The following is a 25,296-nucleotide window of genomic DNA, read 5'->3' on the forward strand; positions in this document are numbered from 1 at the left end:
ATAATATATCTTAGTATGATGTATATACAGTTAAATGTCGTTACAACGATAATCGTTACATATATGTCTCGTTTCGAAATCATTAAGTTAGTAGTCTTATTTTTACATATGTATTAATTGTGTATCCATGTCTAGTGCTCGAGTATATATATTTATACATACGTGTATGCTAAATTTCGTCGTTAAACATTTTATAATAGATCACGAATTGAATACATATATTACTGGTAAAAGGTATATGATATACATGTTTTTGGAAAGCTGGCGAAAAATCAATAACTTTTCATTTAGATATCGAATAGTTTCGATGAACGGATTAACAGATATGATCAACTGAATTATAATTGACGTTAATTGGAATTGCTTTTGAATCTGCAATTAATATTTAAACAACTTATTTGTAAGATTGTTAAATTGGATTTTTGAATATTACGAACCGAGTAAATGAATCCTTATATAAGGTACGTCTCGTTTTGTTGAACTATTGTCAAAATTGACTTTTTGAAACGACTTTGGATATCTTTTGTATGTCGATCTCGAGCATTAGGATTGTGATACACTATGACCTAACCTAGCTTGATAAACATTTATTGACCAACATATGTTCTCTAGGTTGAGATCTACGGTTATTTGGTAATCCGAGTTTCGGTCACATTTTGGTAAACGACTTTATATGCTGCTAAGGTGAGTTTCATTTGCTCCCTTTTTAATTGCTTTTGCAATCTATATTTTTGGGCTGAGAATACATACACTTTATTTTAAAAACGCAATGGACACAAGTACATACTAAATTCTACACCGAGTTTGAACCGAAAATCCCTTAGCTTTGGTAACTATTAACTGCCAGTCATAAGAACTGGTGGGCGCGAGTAGTTGTATATGGATCCATAGGGTTTGACATCCCCGTCTGTTCCAGGTATAGAAACGCTAGCCTGAACTATAAAACAGACGTATGCTATTTGAGTTTAGTACACGTTGGTTTGCGTGTATTGTACATGTTGGTTGCATGTATGTTAAAACAGGGGTACTTATTATAACGTTAAAGCTTAGTTACCAGGGTGCTCAATCTTGTTGAATATTTTGATAATCGTTTCTGGATGAAACAACTGAAATCTTGTGATCCACCTTTATATACAGATTATGCGAAACACTAAAACTATGAACTCACCAACCTTTGTTTTGACACTTGTTAGCATGTTTATTCTCAGGTTTCCTAGAAGTCTTCCGCTGTTTGCTTATATGTTAGACAAGCTATGTGCATGGAGTCTTACATGGCATATTTTTCAAGGAAACGTTGCATTCACCAAATCATCACCATGTATCTTATTTTGACTGCATTGTCAACGGAAGTACTATTGTAAACTATTATATTACGGTGATTGTCTATATGTAGAAATCATCAGATGTCGAAAACCTTTGATTTAAATATTCATTTATGGTGTGCCTTTTCAAAAGAATGCAATATTTACAAAACGTATCATATAGAGGTCAAATACCTTGCAATGAAATCGATGAATGACGTGTGCGTCCATATGGATTTGGAGCGATCATCACAATTTGTAGTGGTAAGTGGCATTTCTTACCAGTGTTTCTTGCTTTTTGCACTTTTTTGATGACTAAGACATGTTTTTTTTTTTAGTAAATTAGTGGTTGTGTTGGTTTTTGGTGTTGATTAAGAGTTATTGTGATGGTGTGTTAAAATATAATTGAGTAAGTATTGAAAGTTGATAAAAATAATTTTTAAAAATAATAAAACCTAAAAAAAACAAAAACGCCGGTTTCTTGTTCCATTGGATTCCAACCAACGCTACTCAAACGCCACAAAGCACCCATGGATACTTGAAATTGATGCCTTTTTTGGTTGCCACATCACTTGATGTTGACGTTTCTCTCCGGCGATACAAGTGGTCTTAAGAGTTTACAAGGATAGGTAGCAAATTGTTAAGTTGGTCATTAATGACCGTGCAACGACTACTTAACGGAAATCAATAGGACTCATAATTTTTTTATTTGTACTTTATTGTATATATTGTAATTGTATGTATGTATTGTATATTGTATATACATTATATTTTATTGATATATTTGTAGATATTATATTATTTGGTGTAAGATAAATGATTGTTATATGGATTAGGGAGTAGTAGGTAGCTATTTTAAACATCTCCATAAGTCTAATTTGGATCACGGTACATCTTATCTTATATACCTTATATACATATACATATGTACATATTCATTATATATTTCCAGTATCGAGATATCAAGTTTTAATTCGATCACAATCCACATAACCCAAAATCAGACAAAATATGTGATTCATACTAGTGCAATACAAAATCTTGCCCAATAAAAAATGGAATTAACTACACTAACCGTTTACTGTTATAATAATAATAATAATATAGATATGGATAGTCAATTTTGGTGTATACATATAGTCAATTTTGGTACACAAAGTATGTATTTTTATATTGAGATTTTAGGCTATAAATACTCATGAATGCAAGCATTAAACTTGCACCATTTCTCACACTTACAAAGTGTTTCTTTCTTTCTCTCCATTATCATCTTTGTTCTTACACTTCATTATTAGTATTCTAAATCAAGAATCAAATCACTAAAGGTAGTTATAAGCCTACTGAATTATAACATCAAGAATCAAACCACTAAAGGTAGTTATAAGCCTACTGAATTATAACATCAAGAATCAAACCACTAAAGGTAGTTATAAGCCTACTGAATTATAACATCAAGAATCAAACCACTAAAGGTAGTTATAAGCCTACTGAATTATAACACGTTATCAGCACGATAATCTTAATACTAAATATGGTTGGCTCTGCCACCAAAATGATATATGGTCGGTTATACCACCAAAATGATATATGGTCGGTTATACCACCAAAATGATATATGGTCGGTTATACCACCAGAATGATATAGGTCGGTTATACCACCTGAAAAAATATATGGTCGACACTGTCGCCAAATTTTCATTTATGTTTACTAATATTTATATTTTTGTTATATAACATTTATTTATGATTGCTTACACATGGTCGACACTGTCACCTACTTATCATTTATGTTATATTAAATTTATGTTTAATGTTTATATACTTATGAATATAAATTGACTCTAATTTATCATGATGTTTGTTTTAATTTTTGATAATAGAAAATGTCGAATCTGGAAAAGCTTAAATTTACTCCTTTAGAATCAACTGGAAACAACTACATGCCATGGGTTATAAAAGTAAAAATGCATCTTAAATCAATGGGCATTCTTGAAACCATAAATGAAAACAACACTTGTTCTGAAAAAGAACAAGCTACGGCATGTTGCTTTATTCATCAACATATTGATGAATGCTTACAAAATAATTATGTGACTGTAGAAGATCCCCAAGTTTTATGGGAAGGTCTCAAAAGCAGATTCAATAATCAAAGAGAAATTTTACTTCGAGCTGCAATGGAACAATGGAGAACATTAAGGTTCCAAGACTTTAAGAAAGTAAATGAATACAGCTCAGCTCTGTATAATACATGTTCACAACTTAAATTCTGTGGACATGAAATTAGTGATGCAGACATGATGGAGAAAACTTTCTCCACAATGAATGCTGCAAACATCACAGTGCAAAGAAATTTGAGAATGCTAAAGTTCAAAACATATCCTGAACTTAATTCATATCTCTTAGTTGCAGAGCAAAATGATGAGCTATTAATGAAAAATCAGCAATCCCGTCCTACTGGTACACTTGCAATCCCTGAAGCAAATACTGCAAATAATTATAAACAGGGACAAGGACGCGGGCAAGGTCGTGGTTATAATAACCATCACCATTATCATGCCAAAAGCCATAACTATGGTAGAAACCATCCTTATGGTAATGGTAATGGGCGTGGACGTGGTCGTGGTCGTGGCCGTGGTGGTCAAAGAAATAGTAATCCACGAAAATATAAATATCAACCACAAAACAAGCCCATTAAACAAGATGTTGAAGAAAATTCTTCTAAAAATTCTGAAGAATCTTGCTACAGATGTGGTAGAATGGGCCACTGGGCTAATACTTGCCGAACATCTAAACATCTTGTTAAGATGTATCAGGATTCACTGAAAGGTAAAGAAAAGGAAGTAAATTTTGTGGATAATATTGATCCAACAGTCACTGAGAAACCATCTGATTTATATGAAGATTTCTTGAATGTTTAAGTTGTGTGTCTTTTGAAAAATAAACGATTTAATATCGTCTGTCTTTGTCATTATGTTTGCTAAATGTTTCAGTACTATCTATTTGCGTTTAAAATATTGTGTAATATTAATGTACTCACTATTTATTTCTTATATATGAAGTTCAATATGAATTTTGCTGGAATACAACATCAATCAAGTGGTGGAGATCTCTGTATAGCAGACAGTGGAACTACACACACTATACTTAAATCCGAGAAATATTTTATTGATCTAAAACCAACGGAAGGAACTATACATACAATATCAGGACCTGCTAACTTGATAAAAGGGATAGGAAAGGCAAATTTCATACTACCAAATGGTACAAAATTTTTAATAAATGATGCCTTATTTTCTCCCAAGTCAAGCAGAAATTTATTGAGTTTCTCCGACATATACCTTAACGGGTATGATTATCAGTCAGTGACAACAGAAAATGAGAAATATTTAAGTATCACTGACAAGAGTCATGTGGTTGAAAAACTGCCAAGACTTAGTTCTGGATTACATTATACACATATAAATGTACCAGAAATACATATGGTAGTTAACGAAAAATATATTGATCCTGGTGTATTCAGTTTATGGCATAACAGATTAGGCCATCCAGGATCAACAATGATGAAAAGGATTATTGAATGTACTCATGGACATCCACTAAAGGATAGAAAAATCCATCATGATACAATGGTTCCATGTACATCTTGCTCTCTTGGAAAATTGATAACTAGACCCTCACCACTTAAGGTTGAGAAAGAATCACCAATGTTTCTTGAAAGAATTCAAGGTGATATATGTGGACCAATTCATCCACCATGTGGACCATTTAGATATTTCATGGTTCTAATAGACGCATCTAGCAGATGGTCTCATGTTTGTCTGTTATCAAGCCGTAATGTGGCATTTGCAAAATTTCTTGCCCAAATTATTAAATTGAGAGCTCATTTTCCTGATTACACCATTAAAAGGGTGAGACTTGATAATGCTGGTGAATTTACATCTCAAGCATTTAATGACTATTGCATGTCTATAGGAATTGTTGTTGAACATTCTGTTGCTCATGTGCATACACAAAATGGTTTAGCCGAGTCATTGATTAAACGTTTACAGTTAATCGCTAGACCATTGATAATGAGAACAAAACTCCCTGTATCTATATGGGGTCATGCAATTTTACATGCTGCTGCATTGATTCGCATCAGACCAAGTGCAAGTCATAAATATTCCCCCCTACAACTTGCTTTTGGTCAAGAGCCAAATATTTCCCATCTTAGAACATTTGGTTGTGCAGTGTATGTTCCAATTGCGACACCACAACGTACAAAAATGGGTCCTCAAAGGAGGTTGGGAATATATGTTGGATATGAAACATCTTCAATATTAAGGTATATTGAACCTATGACAGGTGACGTTTTTACAGCACGTTTTGCTGATTGTCATTTTAATGAAACATTGTTCCCTAGATTAGGGGGAGAAATGAAAAATAAAGAAAATGATGTTTCATGGTGTGAACCTCAATTAAAGTATCTTGATCCTCGCACAAAAGAATGCGAGACAGAAGTTCAAAAGATAATGCATATACAAGAACTTGCAAATCAATTGCCTGATGCATTTACAGATACAAAAACGGTGACAAAATCATATATACCAGCAGTAAATACTCCAGCTCGAATTGAAATTCCAAAAGCTGGCAATAACGTCACTCATGAATCTTTGCCACGTCAGAAACGTGGAAGACCAATCGGTTCAAAGGATAAAAATCCTCGAAAAAGAAAATCAGCTGATAATGAAGTAAAAGAAAGTGTTCAAGAAGAACCACAAATCAGTACTCCTACTGCAGAGGAGATTGATGATGTCAATACAGAAATTGCAATCAATTATGCATATTCAAAAATATTATGGAACCGAAATGAAATGAAAAATCTTGATGAGAAATTTTCATTTAATGTTGCATATGACATCATGAATAATGATGATGATCCAGAACCAACATCTATGGTTGAATGTCAAAATAGACATGATTGGGCTCAATGGAAAGAAGCAATACGAGCTGAATTAGAATCACTCAATAAAAGAAAAGTTTTCGGATCCATCATTCTCACTCCTAAAGATGTGAAACCTGTAGGATACAGATGGATTTTTGTCCGAAAAAGAAATGAGAAAAATGAAGTTACAAGGTATAAAGCTAGACTTGTAGCTCAAGGTTTTTCTCAAAGACCGGGAATTGATTATGAAGAAACTTATTCTCCTGTTATGGATGCAATTACTTTTAGGTACTTAATCAGTCTGGCAGTTTCTAAAAATTTAGAAATGCATCTCATGGATGTTGTGACTGCTTATCTATATGGATCACTTGATAGTGATATATATATGAAGATACCTGAAGGATTTAAGGTACCAGAAGCATCAAATGCAAAACCCAAAGAAATGTATTCGATTAAATTACAAAGATCTTTATATGGGTTAAAACAATCGGGACGTATGTGGTATAACCGATTAAGTGATTACTTGATAAGCAAAGGGTATACAAATAATCTTACTTGCCCTTGTGTTTTCATTAAGAAAACAACATCCGGATATGTGATCATAGCTGTTTATGTTGATGATCTTAACATCATAGGTACAAATAAAGAGATCCATGAAGCCATTCAACTTCTAAAGAAAGAATTTGAAATGAAAGATCTCGGAAAAACCAAGTATTGCCTTGGTTTACAAATTGAGCATATGCCTAATGGTTTACTTGTACATCAAACAACATATACTGAAAAGATTTTGAAACGTTTCAATATGGACAAGGCAAAACCATTAAGTACTCCTATGGTTGTTAGATCACTCAATGTTGAAGCTGATCCATTTCGTCCATGTGAAGATCAAGAAGACATTCTTGGACCAGAAGTACCATATCTTAGTGCAATTGGAGCTCTTATGTATCTTACAAATTGTACAAGACCTGACATTTCTTTTGCAGTTAATTTGTTGGCAAGGTTCAGCTCTGCTCCTACCAAAAGACACTGGAATGGGATCAAACACATATTTCGATACCTTCGAGGAACTACTGATTTAGGATTATTTTATTCTAACGAATCAAAACAAGATTTGGTTGGTTATGCAGATGCAGGTTATTTATCTGATCCACATAAAGCTAAATCTCAAACTGGATATGTATTCCTAAATGGAGGTACTGCAATATCATGGCGTTCTCAAAAACAAACACTTGTTGCTACATCGTCAAATCATGCCGAAGTGATTGCATTACATGAAGCTACTCGAGAATGTTTTTGGTTGAGATCAATGACACAACTCATTACTGATTCTTGTGGACTAGAACGCGATAAAAGTCCAACAACTATCTATGAAGATAATGCAGCTTGCATAGCACAGATGAAAGAAGGGTATATCAAAAGTGACCGAACAAAACACATACCACCTAGATTCTTCTCATACACTCAAAATCTCATTAAGGACAACCAGATTGAAATGAGATATGTGCAATCTAGCAAAAACTCTGCTGATCTTTTCACGAAAGCACTTCCAACTGCTATTTTCAGAACACACGTTCATAACATTGGCATGAGACATGTTCAAAAGATGTAACAGCTGAAGCGATGTCTACTTGAGGGGGAGTCAACTCCATGCTGCACTCTTTTTCCCTTAGCTAAAGTTTTTTCCCACTGGGTTTTCTTTAGCAAGGTTTTTAACGAGGCAGTAATTTATAGTTGATCTTCAACAAAATAAAATTGCTATCCAAGGGGGAGTGTTATAATAATAATAATAATATAGATATGGATAGTCAATTTTGGTGTATACATATAGTCAATTTTGGTACACAAAGTATGTATTTTTATATTGAGATTTTAGGCTATAAATACTCATGAATGCAAGCATTAAACTTGCACCATTTCTCACACTTACAAAGTGTTTCTTTCTTTCTCTCCATTATCATCTTTGTTCTTACACTTCATTATTAGTATTCTAAATCAAGAATCAAATCACTAAAGGTAGTTATAAGCCTACTGAATTATAACATCAAGAATCAAACCACTAAAGGTAGTTATAAGCCTACTGAATTATAACATCAAGAATCAAACCACTAAAGGTAGTTATAAGCCTACTGAATTATAACATCAAGAATCAAACCACTAAAGGTAGTTATAAGCCTACTGAATTATAACATTTACCTTATTTTTGTCAATTTTGCTTGTTTTTCAATTCTTGAAGCTTCCACTAATGGCGCTGAATTAAGGTTCAAACAAGAGAACCCAATAAAAAGATCCGATTTTCCATCCGGGTTCTTGTTTGGAGCATCCACTTCTGCTTATCAAGTACTCTTTGACTCTTGCTATGTTTCCTTTTGTCTAGTTTGACCATTATTTAGCCCTAAAAATGGCTGATTTTGTAGGTTGAAGGAGCATATCTTGAAGATGGCAAGTCTCTCAGCAACTGGGATGTATTTTGTCATTCAAAAGGTTAGATTTTTGTTATATTTTGCTGTTTCAATCCATATATTTTTCAAGTCAAATGTTGATAAATAGTAGATACTGTTACTATTGTTATTAGGGTGTGGAGATGATGGTGAAAATGGAGATATTGCTGATAATCACTACCATTTGTTCATGGTATCAATCTTTTACTTGCTTTTATATCGTCATATATCCTAAAAAGTTTGAATTTTGTCTTTCTTTTATTTGATTTTGGGTTATGTACAGGAAGATATTGAAATGATGCATTCTCTTGGCCTTAAAGCTTATCGGTTTTCGATTGCTTGGACTAGAGTTCTTCCAAGTAAAGTTTTCAACTCATGCCTTATTTGATGATGCATTTATTATGTTCATAGATCTTTTAAAATGATTTTGTGTATGTGGTAAATATTTTAGGGGGAAGATTTGGAGAAGTTAATCCTTTAGGAATCATGTTCTACAATAAGATCATTGATAACCTTCTTCTAAAAGGTAAATTTTGATGCAAATTCTTATTTGACATGCTATAGAAAAGTCAGAAGTGTTTGCTTTTGGATTCAAAGACCTTTCTTCATTGTGCTAACTGCTATACCATATTCTTTATAGATTATCAAGAAACATTTTTGCCTATTTTACTTCATTTCTTAAAAAGATTATGTAAATTTGGTACAAAGTTTACAACTTTGTCATTCGTTAGTCATGGAATGTGAGTTATCAAATGGTTTTGTACAGGAATTGAGCCGTTTGTGACTATTCACCATCAAGATTTCCCTCAAGAACTTGAAGACAAATACGGGTCATGGCTTAATCCTCAAATGCAGTATGTTAACTTATCAATATGTTCCTTACTGATGTTTTAGTGATCAGAGTATTAATATTTCTTGCAGGGATGATTTTGTTTATTTTGCAGAAACTTGTTTTAAGAGTTTTGGAGACCGAGTGAAGTACTGGATCACGATCAATGAACCTAATTTGGCTACAGAAATGGGTTATATACGAGGCGATTATCCGCCAAATCACTGATCAGAGCCGTTTGGTAACTGTCTTTTTGGAAACTCTGATATCGAGCCTTTGTTCGTTATGCACAACATGTTATTAGCCCATGGCAAGGCTGCAAAGTTATATCATGAAAATTTTCAGGTGCAAATTTTATTATACTACATTCTAAATCTTGTTCAAGTATCCGTTTTTATGAAATAAAAAGTTATAAAATTTTTACTTTTATGGTTGTGCAGCCAAAACAAGGTGGATCGATAGGACTAGTTTCGCATTGTTTCATGTACGAACCACTTACGGACAGTGATGAAGACCGAAAAGCTGCAGAAAGGGCTTTGATCTTTAATATTGGCTGGTAACATTTGGGATTTTAATCAATTTATGTCCATTTCTAGGTTTTGGTTACTAATAATAATTTAAAAGTTGCAATCTTTATACTCAAAACAGGTCATTTGATCCACCTATATTTGGGGATTACCCTCAAGAAATGAGACAATACCTTGGTAGCAAATTACCAAAATTTACCCCAGAAGAAAAGGAATTTATGAAAAACGGTATTGATTTTATCGGCATTAATCATTATTCGGCTATATATACCAAGGATTGTATCAATTCTAGCTGCTTAGATACTGCTAATCGTGCAATCAAAGGTTTCGTTGAAATTACTGGAGAGCGTGATGGTGTCCTGATTGGTGAACCAGTATGATAAACTTATATCTGTTTCATAATTTTCTTTTTTATGTATTACATTATACATATACATATTATATGTAAATAATTAAATATATATATTTTTGGTATTAAAGAGAATGATTTTGCATTTAACAGACGTCGATGCCAAGATTTTTCGTAGTTCCTAGAGGTATGGAAGAGATAGTTAATTATTTCAAGGCTAGGTACAATAACACGCCCATGTTTATTACCGAAAATGGTAATTATCGTGTTAATTATGTTAATATTGATGATTGATTGGGTACTATATAGTTTATGTAACGGGATTTTTACTATTTTATTTCAGGGTATTCGTCACCAGATGTGCAGAATGTACAAGTCGAAGAGATTGTGAATGATGTCAAGCGAATTGAATTCCATCAGGCATATCTTGATTCTTTAGCCAAGGCGATAAAGTGAGTTTGGTAAACTTTTGACTTTTTTAGTCAAACTGAACATTTTCCGACTTGTTAATTGATCTAGTCCATCAAGTCAAACAGGAACAATCTTTAAATAATACCGACTTTACAACATTTACTACACAGTATAAAGATTTATGGCGTTAATTATGAGCCGTGATCATTCCAATTTTGGACCTGACAAGTAGTTAATTTGACCATGAAAGTCAAAAGAAAGTTGACTTATAATTGAAAAATGACAGGAGTGGAGCTGATGTCCGTGGCTATTTTGTATGGTCGTTAATGGACAACTATGAATGGACTCGCGGTTACAAAGTAAGATTCGGTTTACACTATGTTGATCGCGAAACATTTGAGCGGGTCCCTAAGCTGTCAGCAAGATGGTATCAGAATTTCTTGAAGAATAATAGCGTGGTTGATCTATTATCAGCGCGCAAGCATTCAGATTTTTAAGATATTTGATTTGCACATACCATTATCGTTTATGTGTTATATATTCATCTCAACAAGTCTTGTCTTGTTATTGTCACATTATATATGTATTTTATAAAAAAAAATAAAAATAAGAATCTATGTATATGTATATGTAATAAATGTAAGCAACTAGAAAAAATTCGACCGCGCGTTGCTGCGGTTGTATTCGACGCGCGGTCGAATTTGGATATACGTTGTTTGGTACCTAATATATCTAGTATGTTGGGTTGTTTGTTGAACGTGTATGTATATGTATGTAAAGCTTTTTTAACGATGTCCGTTTCGCGTATAGTTAGTTGCGTTGTGTTCGTAAAATTATTTCGAGTTGAACGGTGGTCTCGGAAAAATTTAACTCGCACCGAGCGAGAATATAGGGCCCGTTATTTAGTGTTTTTTTAACGATATCCGTTTCGCGTGTAGTTAGTCCCGTTGGATTCTTGAGATTTTTTAGAGCTGAACGGTGGTCTCGGAAAAATTTAACTCGTACCGAGCGGGAAGATATGACTCTCTGAAAAATCGGGTGGAGTTTATTAATTAAAATAAAAAAATTGACAGTTTGTACCCCTGTTTTGGGGGGTGAAGTTGCATACTGCTAAAATTTTGGGGGGCATACTGCTAAAATTTTGGGGGGCAAATTTGTTTTTTTCCATTTGTGTTTGTGTGTGTCGTTTGGTTTAGGTGTTTGGGGGCAAACGGGCAAGATTTCAGTGGGAGTTAGTATATAATGAAATGAAATGAAATGAAATGAAATGAAATGAAATGAAATGTGACTAAAAAGAATGTTTTTATTTTAACATTTCAAGTGGTTTAAGGCACAGGGTACAACATAATGTCAACTTTGTAACCAATTTACATCAATCAAATTCCTATAACTTAACAAGTGAAATTAAATATTCTCAAATTAAAAAACAAAAGAATCATCTTAATTAAGTAGTAATGTTGATATTAACTTGTGTAGATTGTTATTTAGGAGTATAAGATTTGAGTCTGCTGAGCAGCATTTTTCTTATTCTTCTTATTATCGATCTCGATCAAGCTTTCTTTAACCAAGTCTGTTGCATATGTTACCACATCCGACCAGTTCCTGTAACCAAGTAATAAATTAAGAGTTAGAACTTTCTAACCGAATTAATAATTATATAATGAAAAAAGAAAAGAAAAAAAAAAAAAACGTGGCGTACCCTTTGGTTGTGTCGAATGCAAGTCCAACCGTGTTCTTAGCCTCTTCAATTGCGTAACTAAACCTTCTGATCTCAGATTGAGTACATATTATGTTATGTGAAACCCTAAGCGCAGAGGGTTTCACGTCACAAAATATAGGAATAACTTTTTTCCTGGATTCCATCATTAAAGCGAGCTCATGAAGACAAAAGTAAGATTCGCAATAACGTGGTGAAAAAACCGCTACGCCAATCTTGGAACCTAGTATTGCATTATCGATATGAGCAAAAAGCTTGTCACCCGGTTTCATGTTCTTGTTGTCAAGAAAAGTTGGTATTCTTGACAACAAAAGTTGATGGTATAACAAAGACGCGATTGATCTTTTTGTGTCTATACCACGATGGTTTATGAAAACGTCGCAAGATGGTTGAACTAGATGTCGTGTTTTTTGGAATGCTATTTGACGTTTGATGGTGTTTAACATGGCTGTACGTTGCATGATTTGTTACTGTTTGATGAAAGTGAGAGCAAAATGTTGAAAAGAGATTTTGTTTTGTTATGTTATGTTTTGGGTTGGGTTTGATTATTAAGGTTATGCCATATGTTTATATTTATAGGTGATGGCATGATGATTTTGACGGAGAATGTTTTTTTTTTCTACAAATTGTTCTTGTTTTATGGGATCATTAGAAATTTAAAATGTAAGTCAAACATGATTAAGTTGGTAAAAGTAAGCTGTCTGTGTAGTGTTAATATATATTTTGTGGTAAATTAACCAATTTATTCTACAAGTTGCACTTTCGCCCGATTAAAATTGTGAACGTGGACTCGAATTAAGCGAATTTATATTAATAATTATATTTATATTTATATAGTTCGGTATATGATACGTAGTATACAATTACTAAGATTATTATATTAGTATAGGAGCGAAAAGAATGATTAAAAAGTAAATTTAAAGGTACAATTTCTTATAATTGTGTACGGTTACTAGAGACTACGTACGTAAAATCTACTTTTTCCGGATTATAAGAATAATTAAAGGTAGTTTGAAATTTGAATCGATCAATGTTGAAGCATAGAGAATTGACAGGGGACAGATCGACAAACGAACCTTTGAATGTTTTTCAAGTAATATTAGTTCGTGAATTTGGACTTTCTAAAGACCCTTCAAATACGTTTTTTTTCTTTAAAGAAGATAGTGTTCATATGAGTTTCGTCAATATGTTAATACTATGTTTTAAAAAACAAAAATTAATCATCGTTGTTATAAAACTAGTCATGATATTTGATCACTTCTAAATTTGGTAATTGTACACACATTTCTGGGAAATTTTGCCATATATGAATAGTTGACTTGTCAAACAAAACATTGACCTCACTACAACAAAATTGATACAACTAATTTTTTTAACGGCTTTGATACAACTAAAATGAAAGAAGAAATAATAAGTGTCAATATTTCTTGTTTTAATTTGTATTAAAATTAAAATTAAAATTAAAATAATCTTGTTCATTTTTAGTTCAATCGATTAGAAATGTTGTGACAGAGCAACTCGTTACCTAAGGAGTGCACGTGATACCAATGAATATATGTCATATAGTGTAAAAGGTTTAGCAACTACATTAGCATTACCATCAATTTTAACTTATAATACCAACTCAGGATGCCGAAGTTCATATAATACTACATGTAACTTTACTGCAATCTTATATAGGCTCATTTAATTTTCTCTTAATTTTTTTTAGCAAAAATATTAATTAATATGTATTTTTATAATAGACCCGAGGATCCGGTGGAGCTAGAGAGGGCAGATCGTGACGATCTTTTGTGAAAGTAATTGGTCACTGACGACCAAAACTCATTGACTCTCGCTCCTTCAATTCGTTCTAAACACTATGAACGTCAACATTGAATACAGAGCAAGCACGTTGAAATTACAATTGAGATTACACACACACACACACACACAAACCACTAAACCTAAACCTAAAAACATACACATAAGCCCGACAATTACGTGTAGACAAACAATTGCATTCATTACTTATGAATATAGTAACAGTTATGTATCTTTATCAAGAATATAAATCATAAAGGATATTTGTCCTAAATGTACTTTCCTAGGGTCAAAATTGATATTCGTTTTTGCTGATGAGTCCAATAGTTCTATTTAGCTTGGATCACACGTAACCCGTTTAGTAATTTTCTTTATCCAAAAAATAGATAATAGCTGATACGAGTAGTAGATAAATATATAAAAGTTATAATATAATAGATAACTTTATATCATAATCATAATAACATAATAATAAAACTCAAGGGGTGGTTGAGTGGTTGAGTGCTTGGGAATCTTCAAAAGGACCCGGGTTCAATTCTCACCAACATCACTTTGGGGTCTTGCCTTTATTGGCGTCGATGTGTGTTGGGTTCTTTATTGTTGTGGTTGTGGCTGTTGGCGTTCTTCCGATTCGTCATCGTTGGTTGTTCGTTTCTTGTTTATTTTTCTTTCTTTTGTGCTATTGTTTGTTACATATGTATTGTTGTTAGCTTGTTAGGCTTTAGTTACTTCCCTAGTCATGTTGTTCCGCCCTGTTGGTCGGATTTGTATGAGGTTAGTGAGTTATTGCCAAAAGGACCCGGGTTCAATCCTCACCAACACTTTGAGGTCTTGCCTTTATTGGCGTCGACGTGTGTTGGGTTCTTTATTGTTGTGGTTGTGGCGGTTGACGTTCTTCCGATCGTCATCGTTGGTTGTTCGTTTCTTGTTTATTTTTCTTTCTTTTGTGCTATTGTTTGTTACATATGTATTGTTGTTAGCTTGTTAGGCTTTAGTTACTTTCCAAGTCATGTTGTTCCGCCTTGTTGGTTGGATTTGTATGAGGTTAGTGAGTTAATGCAGTTTGTTTGGCTTAGTTTGGTTCTCCTTTGTAACACTCGATTGTACTGTTGATCTTCGTATCTGTTCAATGTCATCGTTTCTTTCCAAAAAAAAAAGGCTCGTCAAATAATATCGTTTTGTGATTCATGGTATGTCGTTTTGTATTTTGTAAGTAATAAGTTTAGCAATTGAATCGTGTATGTCATTTTGTATTTTGGGGTCTTGCCTTTATTGGCGTCGATGTGTGTTGGGTTCTTTATTGTTGTGGTTGTGGCTGTTGGCGTTCTTCCGATTCGTCATCGTTAGTTGTTCGTTTCTTGTTTATTTTTCTTTCTTTTGTGCTATTGTTTGTTACATATGTATTGTTGTTAGCTTGTTAGGCTTTAGTTACTTTCCTAGTCATGCTGTTCCGCCCTGTTGGTCGGATTTGTATGAGGTTAGTGAGTTATTGCCAAAAGGACCCGGGTTCAATCCTCACCAACATCACTTTGAGGTCTTGCCTTTATTGGCGTCGACGTGTGTTGGGTTCTTTATTGTTGTGGTTGTGGCGGTTGACGTTCTTCCGATCGTCATCGTTGGTTGTTCGTTTCTTGTTTATTTTTCTTTCTTTTGTGCTATTGTTTGTTACATATGTATTGTTGTTAGCTTGTTAGGCTTTAGTTACTTTCCAAATCATGTTGTTCCGACTTGTTGGTTGGATTTGTATGAGGTTAGTGAGTTAATGCAGTTTGTTTGGCTTCGTTTGGTTCTCCTTTGTAACACTCGATTGTACTGTTGATCTTCGTATCTGTTCAATGTTATCGTTTCTTTCCACACAAAAAAAAAAAAGGCTCGTCAAATAATATCGTTTTGTGATTCATGGTATGTCATTTTGTATTTTGTAAGTAATAAGTTAAGCAATTGAATCGTGTATGTTGGTTAGCGGGTGGTTAAGAGTCTGCTTCTTAACTTCAAATTTGTACTCGCGGATAACTACAGAGGGCGAGTTAATCACTTCAACGCGTGTATTTTTTCAACGTGTGTAGTTATGTGAGTTACAAATAACTTATATTTAGTTGTGGTCACTCATAATACCAATTCAAATAGGTTAATAATTATGTAAAAAGATACAAGAATGTAACAAAAGTAGGATTTTATAGCATATAATTTTTAAATATTTATTTATGGTTATACATGGCTTGATTAAACCAGGTATTTAAATTTTTAATTAATAGTTGATTTTAAAAAATCCTCAAAATGTTTGAAATATATCATATAGTTGGTGAAATCACTAATATTCCAATTCTATTAAATAATATTCACTAATATCTCTGTTCAGATTTGTTATTAATTCGACGGCAAGATATAACGTAAAATCGAAAATTAGACTATCGGGCTATTGATGGATAAACCATTGGAAAGCTGAAACGTTCGATTTAGGTGCCAATGCACTGGATATGAACAACTCAAACAATTGAGATTAGCAGATTAAGAAAAATAATCGGAATTGAATGAAATTAGGGTTTCATAGCATTTGTACAACTGAGAGAGAAATTTATTACAATTGAATCGATACACTGTTTCTAATACAGATTCGCTATTAATAGACTAACACTAACTAATCAATTCAACTACAACTGATTAACGTTTGAACTAATTTTAGCAGGAAACATTGTTTCCTCTATTTCTTGAGTTGCTGCACATGACCCTGGTTATGTGTTTAACTCGTAACATTCCCCCCCCCCCTCCCCTTCAAAATATTCTAGTCCTCAAGAATGAGCTGGATACACATTAAACTCAGGAAATCGTGACATGATATCATCTAACCATTCCCAGGTAGCATCTTCACTAGAGCTTCCCTGTCATTGAATTAACAAAGCTACAACCGGCTTATTGTCACGTTTATCCAATTTCCTATCTAAAACTCGAATATGAGCAGTAGCTATAGTGTCTGTAGCATAAGAAGAGGCAGTTGACCCATTATTGGTGGTGATGAACCTTTATAAAGCTTTAATTGAGAAATGTGAAAAACAAAATGAATTTGAACTTCAGCAACTTGTATGCCACTTGTCCCACACGTTGTACAATTTGAAATGGCTCATAGTACTTAGGTGAAAGTTTGTGTTGACCGCAACCTCTCAATGTGGATTGCCTGTAAGGTTGAATCTTGACAAAGATCCATTGATCTACTTCAAAAGCGCTATCTATTATTTGTTTATATGCATAATGTTTCATCCTGAACTGTGCTCTTGTAGATGGTACTTCAAAAATGAAATGGCTTGTTCTCTAGCCACCATTGACCTGTCAACCAACTCCACATTGGTTGTACCCTTCACATAGGTGGTGACTGAATTTGGTTGTTGACCATAGACAACCTCAAATGGTGTAGTATTAATGGCTGATCGGTCCTTATTTGACACGATCATTTATGCTTAAATACGCGAAATTAACCATGTGTGAGTGAAAAAGGAGATACTTTGATATGGTTTGATGTTTTACAGGAAATAAAGATATTGGCGCGAAATGTGGTACAAAACAGCGGTTAAAGGCAGAATATGGACAAGAATTAAGAGATTGAAAAGTGACCAGGAAATCAGCATTGGCGTAAAATACGCCATTTTGGGCGTAAAATACGCCACAGCTCAGGTCCTTCCAGAGAAAAAGTCACTTTTTGGCGTAAAAATACGCCCGGGCTGAAATTGCACTGGCGTAAAATACGCCAGGTTTGGCGTAAAATACGCCTTCACAAAAAAGCTGCAGCCGGGAAATTCGAATTTTAGCTTTGTGGCCAAGTCATCCAACTCCTTGTGACGATCGCTCTAAATCCATATGGACGAACACGTCATTCATCGATTTCATTGCGAGGTATTTGACCTCCATATGATACGTTTGTAAACATTGCATTCTTTTGAAAAGGCACACCATAAATGAATATTTAAATCAAAGGTTTTCGACAGCTGATGATTTCTACATATAGACAATCACCGTAAATAAAAGTTTACAATAGTACTTCCGTTGACAATGCAGTCAAAATAAGATACATGGTGATGATTTGGTGTGTGACGATCGCTTCAAATCCATATGGACGAACACGTCATTCATCGATTTCATTGCGAGGTATTTGACCTCTATATGATACGTTTTGTAAACATTGCATTCTTTTGAAAAGGTACACCATAAATGAATATTTAAATCAAAGGTTTTCGACATCTGATGATTTCTACATATAGACAATCACCGTAAATAATAGTTTACAATAGTACTTCCGTTGACAATGCAGTCAAAATAAGATAGATGGTGATGATTTGTGAATGCAACGTTTTCTCGAATAAAGCATGTATGACTCCATGCACATATCTTGTATAACATATAAGCAAACAGCGGAAGACTTCTAGGGAACCTGAGAATAAACATGCTAACAAGTGTCAACACAAAGGTTGGTGAGTTCATAGTTTTAATGTTGCGCATAATCTGTATATAAAGGTGGATCACAAGATTTCAGTTGTTTCATCCAGAAACGTTTATCAAAATATTCTATAAAATTGAGCACCCTGGTAACTAAACTTAACGTATATATAATTTGTACCCTTTGTATAATCATCTTAATAATACACGTAAACCAACGTGTACGCTTCTCAAATAGCATACGTCCGTTAAAAGGCTAGTGCTCTAGCTCGGACGGGGATATCAAGCCCTATGGATCCATATACTACTACTCGAGCCCACCAGTTCTTATAACTGGAAGTTACTAGTTACCAAAGCTAAGGGATTTTCGATTCAAACTCAGTGTAGAATTAAGTATGTACTTGTATCCATTGCGTTTTTAAAATAAAGTGCATGTATTCTCAGCCCAAAAATATAGATTGCAAAAGCAATTAAAAAGGGAACAATGAAACTCATCTTAGCAGCATATAAAGTCGTTCACCAAAATGTGACCGAAACTCGGATTACCAAATAACCGTAGATCTCAACCTAGAGAACATATGTTGGTCAATAAATGTCTATCAAGCTAGATCAGGTCATAGTGTATCACAATTCTAATGCCCGAGATCGACATATAAAAGTTTATCAAAAGTCATTTCAAAAAGTCATTCTGACTTAATACAATAGTTGAATGATCATGGAAATCGAATCATTTTAATATTTCACATAGTTTTCCAATTCTTGTAAAATTAAACTATAGTTTTTATAAGGCTTTAAAATACGATAAAACAATCAGTTTTGACAATTGTTCAATAAAACGAGACGTACCTTATATAAGGATTCATTTACTCGGTTGGTAATATTTAAAAATCCATTTTATCAATCTCGTAAACAAGTTTAAATCTTAATTGCAGATTCAAAAGCAATTTCAATTTACTTCAATCATAATTCAGTTGATCATATCTTTTAATCCGTTCATCGAAACTATTCGATATCTAAATGAAAAGTTATTGATTTTTCGCCAGCTTTCCAAAAACATGTATATCATATACCTTTTACCAGTATTATATGTATTTATTTCGTTATTCATTATAAACTGTTTAGTGACGAAATTTAGCATACAAGCATGTATAAATATATATACTCGAGCACTAGACATGGATACACAATTAATATATAAAAGATAAAATATGAGTGCTTACGTATCAATATTGAGATTCAATATTGTAGGAAAGTACGTAGACGTAACAGAGATGATAAACACTAGGTTTGATTTGTAAACAATACCCACGAACATTACCCATAACCTCCATAGCTATAACTCATAATTTCCTTAGCTTTATTCCGCTCGTAAAACTCATTTTTAAATTACTCAAACAGCACTCCGTCGTAGTATTTTATGTATATATAATACTAATAATACAACTCGTAACTATAAGATTAATATTAATATTAATCTTAATAATTTAATAATAATAATAATAATAATAATAATAATAATAATAATAATAATAATAATAATAATATAATTAATAAGAACAGAGGGAGTAATATAATGTATGTGTGTGTATAACTCAGAATTCGTCGAGCATTTATAATGTGGCCTGATAATCCCCTCCATGCGATCGCATGGTTTTGAAGGGCACTGGCCATGCGATCGCATGGCCCTTGTGTCCAGCTCACATACCTTTTAACTTCTAGTCTATCGACATATTATAATATAATATATATAATATATAATTTAAATTAATTAATTATATGTTATATTATATTTTCGTGCATAGTTAATTTGTAATTTTTGTTCCGATGTCATGTACGTTTACGTTCGACTTATGTCCCGCTTCTGGTTTCTCGAACGCATTTTCGTATGCTTTGAAAACTAGTACTTTTCGTTACGCGACGTGTACCTTTATCAAAAATTAAACTTAATCATTGATAAACTATGTCACTCGAAGTGTAGCTTTAATCAATTAAGTGTTTTGGTTATTTGCTTCTATAAATCATCATCTCGTAGTATATACATATACATATATACATTTTCATTTTGAAATAGTGTTTACTGTAGCAAAGTTACCGTAGCAAAGTTTTTTTACTGTAGCAAATAGTGATTTTCGAAAACACTGTAGCTTTTCGGGTACTGTAGCAATTCAAAAATACTGTAGCAAATTAGTGTTTTAATGGTTCATCTTAAACGTTTTAGTTAACTTATCTAAATATCAATCGAATCAATAATCGAATATTACTATCGTTTACCAAATAACTTGAAATCATATATATATATATATATATATATATATATATATATATATATATATATATATATATATATATATTGTTCGTGAATCTTCGAGAACAGTCAAAGAATAATTGATTACATGAATATAGTTCCAAAACTTTCGTGACTCAACATTACAGACTTTGCTTATCATGTCGGAAATATTAAACCATATCGAGAATTTGGTTCAAAATAAGTCGAAATTTTTCGGGTCATCACAGTACCTACCCGTTAAATAAATTTCGTCCCAAAATTTGAGTGAGGTCGTCATGGCTAACAATAAAAATGTTTTCATGACGAATATGAGTCGATAAATAGAGTTTTATCACCGTTGAATAATATGGACAAAACAATCCGATTACTCGAAGCATATGAGGGAAGTTATCGTAATAGAGTGAAATGGAGAATAGAGATTCTTTTTAACTCTTGACGTAGTAACGATTGATTTCCGGAATTTAAGGAATAGAAAATCTTCATAATCTAAATAAGATTTGATTCTTAAGTAATTGCGGAAAATAGGATTTCCTTTGATTAAATGCGTAATCTGCCTCGATTGCTATGTCTGATATTTCGCTATAAATTAACTACTTCCGTTTCATTATTTTCACCACTCCTACATCTTCTTCCTTATTTCATACTTCCAAAAGATTGTGAAATGCTTCATTCAGTTCTGATTCTTGATACACTCCTAACTTTTATATCTGTCATTCTTCTTTTTCATCTACCACCAGAGGAAGTTATTTTCTTTTACCATTACCTTAGGGTTATAGTGTTTTTCATTCTCCCGTGTCTTTATATTGCTATACGCATTGATATACACGGTTTGTAATTTCGGGATTGTTATCGGGCTTTATATTCTCCATTATATTTCAGAGCTTCATGCTTTCGTTTTCTCTTCCCGACCTTAAGTCAAGCGAATAATGGTCCAGAATTCGTAGGTATGGAGTTTTGGATGAACATACTTAATGTTCTGAGAAGGTAATCGTAATGGCACGATCTTGATTTGTCAAATTACCAGAATATTCGAAAAAGACCGAATCATCAAGAAAAAAATTTTCTTGATATGTTTAGAGATTAGATAGAATGAAAGAGTTATGTAACATGGTTTATGATGAGGGTGTGATCTGTGAACCTTTATCACGTTCCATTAGAAACTCAGCATGACTTACTGTAATATAATCACGTTGATCAAGTGTCATTATATTATACTAACTCATGCTTCAATTCCCAACACTACTTCAAAAACATCCAATTTTTTTTTTTTCTAAATTTTCAGAATTTAGAAACTAAAATAGTTTCTTTTATGATGTAACACAGATAGCGCAAAGAGATAAATAATTTCGGATAATAATAGTTACGAAAATATCTTCAGAAATATCGAGGATATTTATAATGAAAGATTCGATGATGTTTTGGAATTTTTAAAATATCTGGAATCAAAGGATGATGCAAAAAATTTGTCGGTGAAGGTTTAGAATAAGGAGTAAGGTATTCATTAATGACTTCAGTAGACACTGAATCATTTGAATTCTTTGAATGCACGTTTAGTCTTTGTGATTTGTCCACAGCCTTCTTCATAGTTTGCTCAATTCGTTTTCCAGTTCCAAACCTTCTCTTTTTCTGTGCTTTTCCAACACACTACTCTTTATCATCAAATTTTCGACTGTTAAGGTCGTTTACAGTTTTTGCTGCTTCATCAGCATTTTTCCAAAATTCGGAGGACTAGTTTAACAGTTTGGGGTGTTTTTCAGAAATTTCACATTCGAAGTAAGTAAGTCTAGGAGATAGACATTATATGTATATATATAACTATTGGCGTAGCATTGCTGCGAGATTCAAAATACTGATTGCTAATTCCCGGTAGTTGGCATGACAATTATTGTTACAAGATGTGGATGAGTACATGATAGGGTTTCAATGAGTATAATGATTTTTCGGAAGGTCAAGAATCAATGAAGTTGTTGGTAAATTTACTGTTAATGTGGTGGAACATGAAAGGTTCCCCAGTAACAATAACGTATATGCCAAAGTTACAAGTCTGAAAGGTCGTCGTTGACTAGTTGAACGGTTGATAATACTGGATACTTTGAAAAGGAATTGCAAGGTTATTTTCGGTAAAAACAATGCTAAAGGATCTTGCACAGATTTTAAGTCAAAGTATAGCTTTGAAAGATGTAGAGATCTAATAATGATGTCACCGGTTCAGAGTTATGACGTGGATCCTGATCCGTCAATATCAGAATATGTAATTGAATTTGTATGAAAATGATTGTATATCGTTGTGAGCATTGTTAATAATTTTTGAATCAAAGTTGAAGAATGTATAGAGTAACATATTAATTGCGAACTTATATATTTCTCGGGTATTACCTACTCGTTAAAGATTTCACAATTAATACTTTGTACAAAAGAATTTTTATTACCGTCTTTATGAAAATATATGTATGTATATTTTCTTCAGATGTAACACAGATTTAATGAGTTAATATCATATTAAGCTCATTTGATTTTCGGCTTGACTTAGAAATGATTAATCTCTAAAACATTAAAGATTACATAATCTTTGCGGAGTTTTTCACTAATGAAATCAATACTTCATTATTTATTCTTATTGATATTCCTCGGTGAAGGATGTTGGTGCTCGTGGAATTTTTGTGAACCTTACAAGGCACAGATGATGTTTTTTGGAAAGTTTCGAGTATATCGAAATTGAAAATGTAAAATCAATTATGTAATTGATTAATACACTTGGTTTATTATGAAATGGAATTCATTGGGTTGAAACAGAGATTGTAGTTAACAATGGTTAAGTTGTTAAGGAAGGATGTACATCATTGCATATTAGTAATATGAACTAACCGAGTAGTACCTACCAGTTAAGATTCACACGTAATAGCTTAGTACGAAAAGATTTATTTTGATTTCAAAATTCATATATATTAAATATACATAAAATTTCTTCAGGAAAAATGTGTTAATGCTTCATCGGTTATTGTTGCTGGTATTTCTTGGTAAATACGGTGCGTATGGCGTTGATGCTCGTGGAACAGATTGTGAAGTTGAGGATTGCGATGCGGATGTTGTTGGTGGTGGTAATGGTACTGTTGGTGTTGTTGTCGGTGGTACTGTTGATGCCGGTGATGCTGCTGGTGCTTGTAACCTTTGCACCATATTCTTCAAAGCCACTACCCGAGCGCGAAGCTCGTTGACTTCTTTTACTACACCGGGATGATTGCCGGTTCGGACGAGCGGATGAATAAGATCCAGAATTTGAGATAGTATATTATCGTGACGAGATACTCTGGAAATGAGAGAGAAAATGGTGTCTCGAATAGGTTCGCCAGTAAGTCAGGTTCTTCTCCAGGAGGGCAATGTGGTGGATGGAAGGGATCACCTTCTTCTTGTCTCCAATAATTAAGTAGGCTACGAATCCATCCCCAATTCATCTAGAATAGGTGATGGCTGATTGGTTGATCCATTCCTGTTACACTGTCTTCGGAATTCAGGTGAATATCCATATCGGAATAGCTGTCGGAGTTTAAGGAATTTGAACTAGATACGGGATCCATCTTGTATAATTAGGGAGATTATTTTTGATATGAATTAGATTATAGAATTTAGTTTGATATTCTTCAATACATAATTTACATATGTATATATAATACCAAATTCCATAAATCACGGAGAAATTTTCGAAAGATGTCAGGAAAAGTTTACAGTAACAGATACGCTAAGATATGAATTTTGTCTATACACTATTTATGCAATCAATGCAATAAGACGTGTTTAGACTTAAGATGATAGACAGGTAATTTCTGACAAGAAATGATAAGCTAAACTTTTGACATGCAGACACAGTCGAAGTCCAGACTTACTGATGCATCCTAACAACTATCAGTTAGACACACTCATACAAGACCTGGTTCACTAGGACCAACGCTCTGATACCAACTATGACGATCGCTCCAAATCCATATGGATGAACACGTCATTCATCGATTTCATTGCGATGTATTTGACCTCTATATGATACGTTTTGTAAACATTGCATTCTTTTGAAAAGGCACACCATAAATGAATATTTAAATCAAAGGTTTTCGACATCTGATGATTTCTAAATATAGACAATCATCGTAAATAATAGTTTACAATAGTACTTCCGTTGACAATGCAGTCAAAATAAGATAGATGGTGATGATTTGTGAATGCAACGTTTTCTCGAATAAAGCATGTATGACTCCATGCACATATCTTGTATAACATATAAGGAAACAGTGGA

The 25,296-nt window shown here is 33.2% G+C and overlaps 1 protein-coding gene and 1 pseudogene across 1 annotated transcript; one reads left to right on the forward strand and one right to left on the reverse strand.

The window, feature by feature from the left end:
* Positions 1–2,234: 2,234 nt before the first annotated feature.
* LOC139852268 (beta-glucosidase 18-like) lies at positions 2,235–11,276 on the forward strand (annotated as a pseudogene).
* A 987-nt stretch (positions 11,277–12,263) lies between these two features.
* Positions 12,264–12,957, reverse strand: LOC139852274 (probable 2' cyclic ADP-D-ribose synthase BdTIR). The gene is made up of 2 exons (XM_071841531.1): positions 12,479–12,957; positions 12,264–12,381 (listed from the first exon to the last, which is right to left on the reverse strand). Exons 1-2 carry the CDS (start codon positions 12,955–12,957, stop codon positions 12,264–12,266), a joined length of 597 nt encoding a protein of 198 aa, XP_071697632.1.
* Positions 12,958–25,296: the final 12,339 nt, after the last annotated feature.

Source organism: Rutidosis leptorrhynchoides, chromosome 1 (assembly GCF_046630445.1).
Source record: "Rutidosis leptorrhynchoides isolate AG116_Rl617_1_P2 chromosome 1, CSIRO_AGI_Rlap_v1, whole genome shotgun sequence".
NCBI classification, from domain to species: domain Eukaryota; kingdom Viridiplantae; phylum Streptophyta; class Magnoliopsida; order Asterales; family Asteraceae; genus Rutidosis; species Rutidosis leptorrhynchoides.

Bases quoted from the DNA above. Each gene is read 5' to 3' on its own strand.
- LOC139852274 (XM_071841531.1), bottom strand. From the start codon at position 12,957: ATGCAACGTACAGCCATGTTAAACACCATCAAACGTCAAATAGCATTC. The intron at 12,382-12,478 runs GTACGCCACGTT...ACTTGGTTACAG, and splicing joins GCATTCGACACAACCAAAGG to GAACTGGTCGGATGTGGTAA.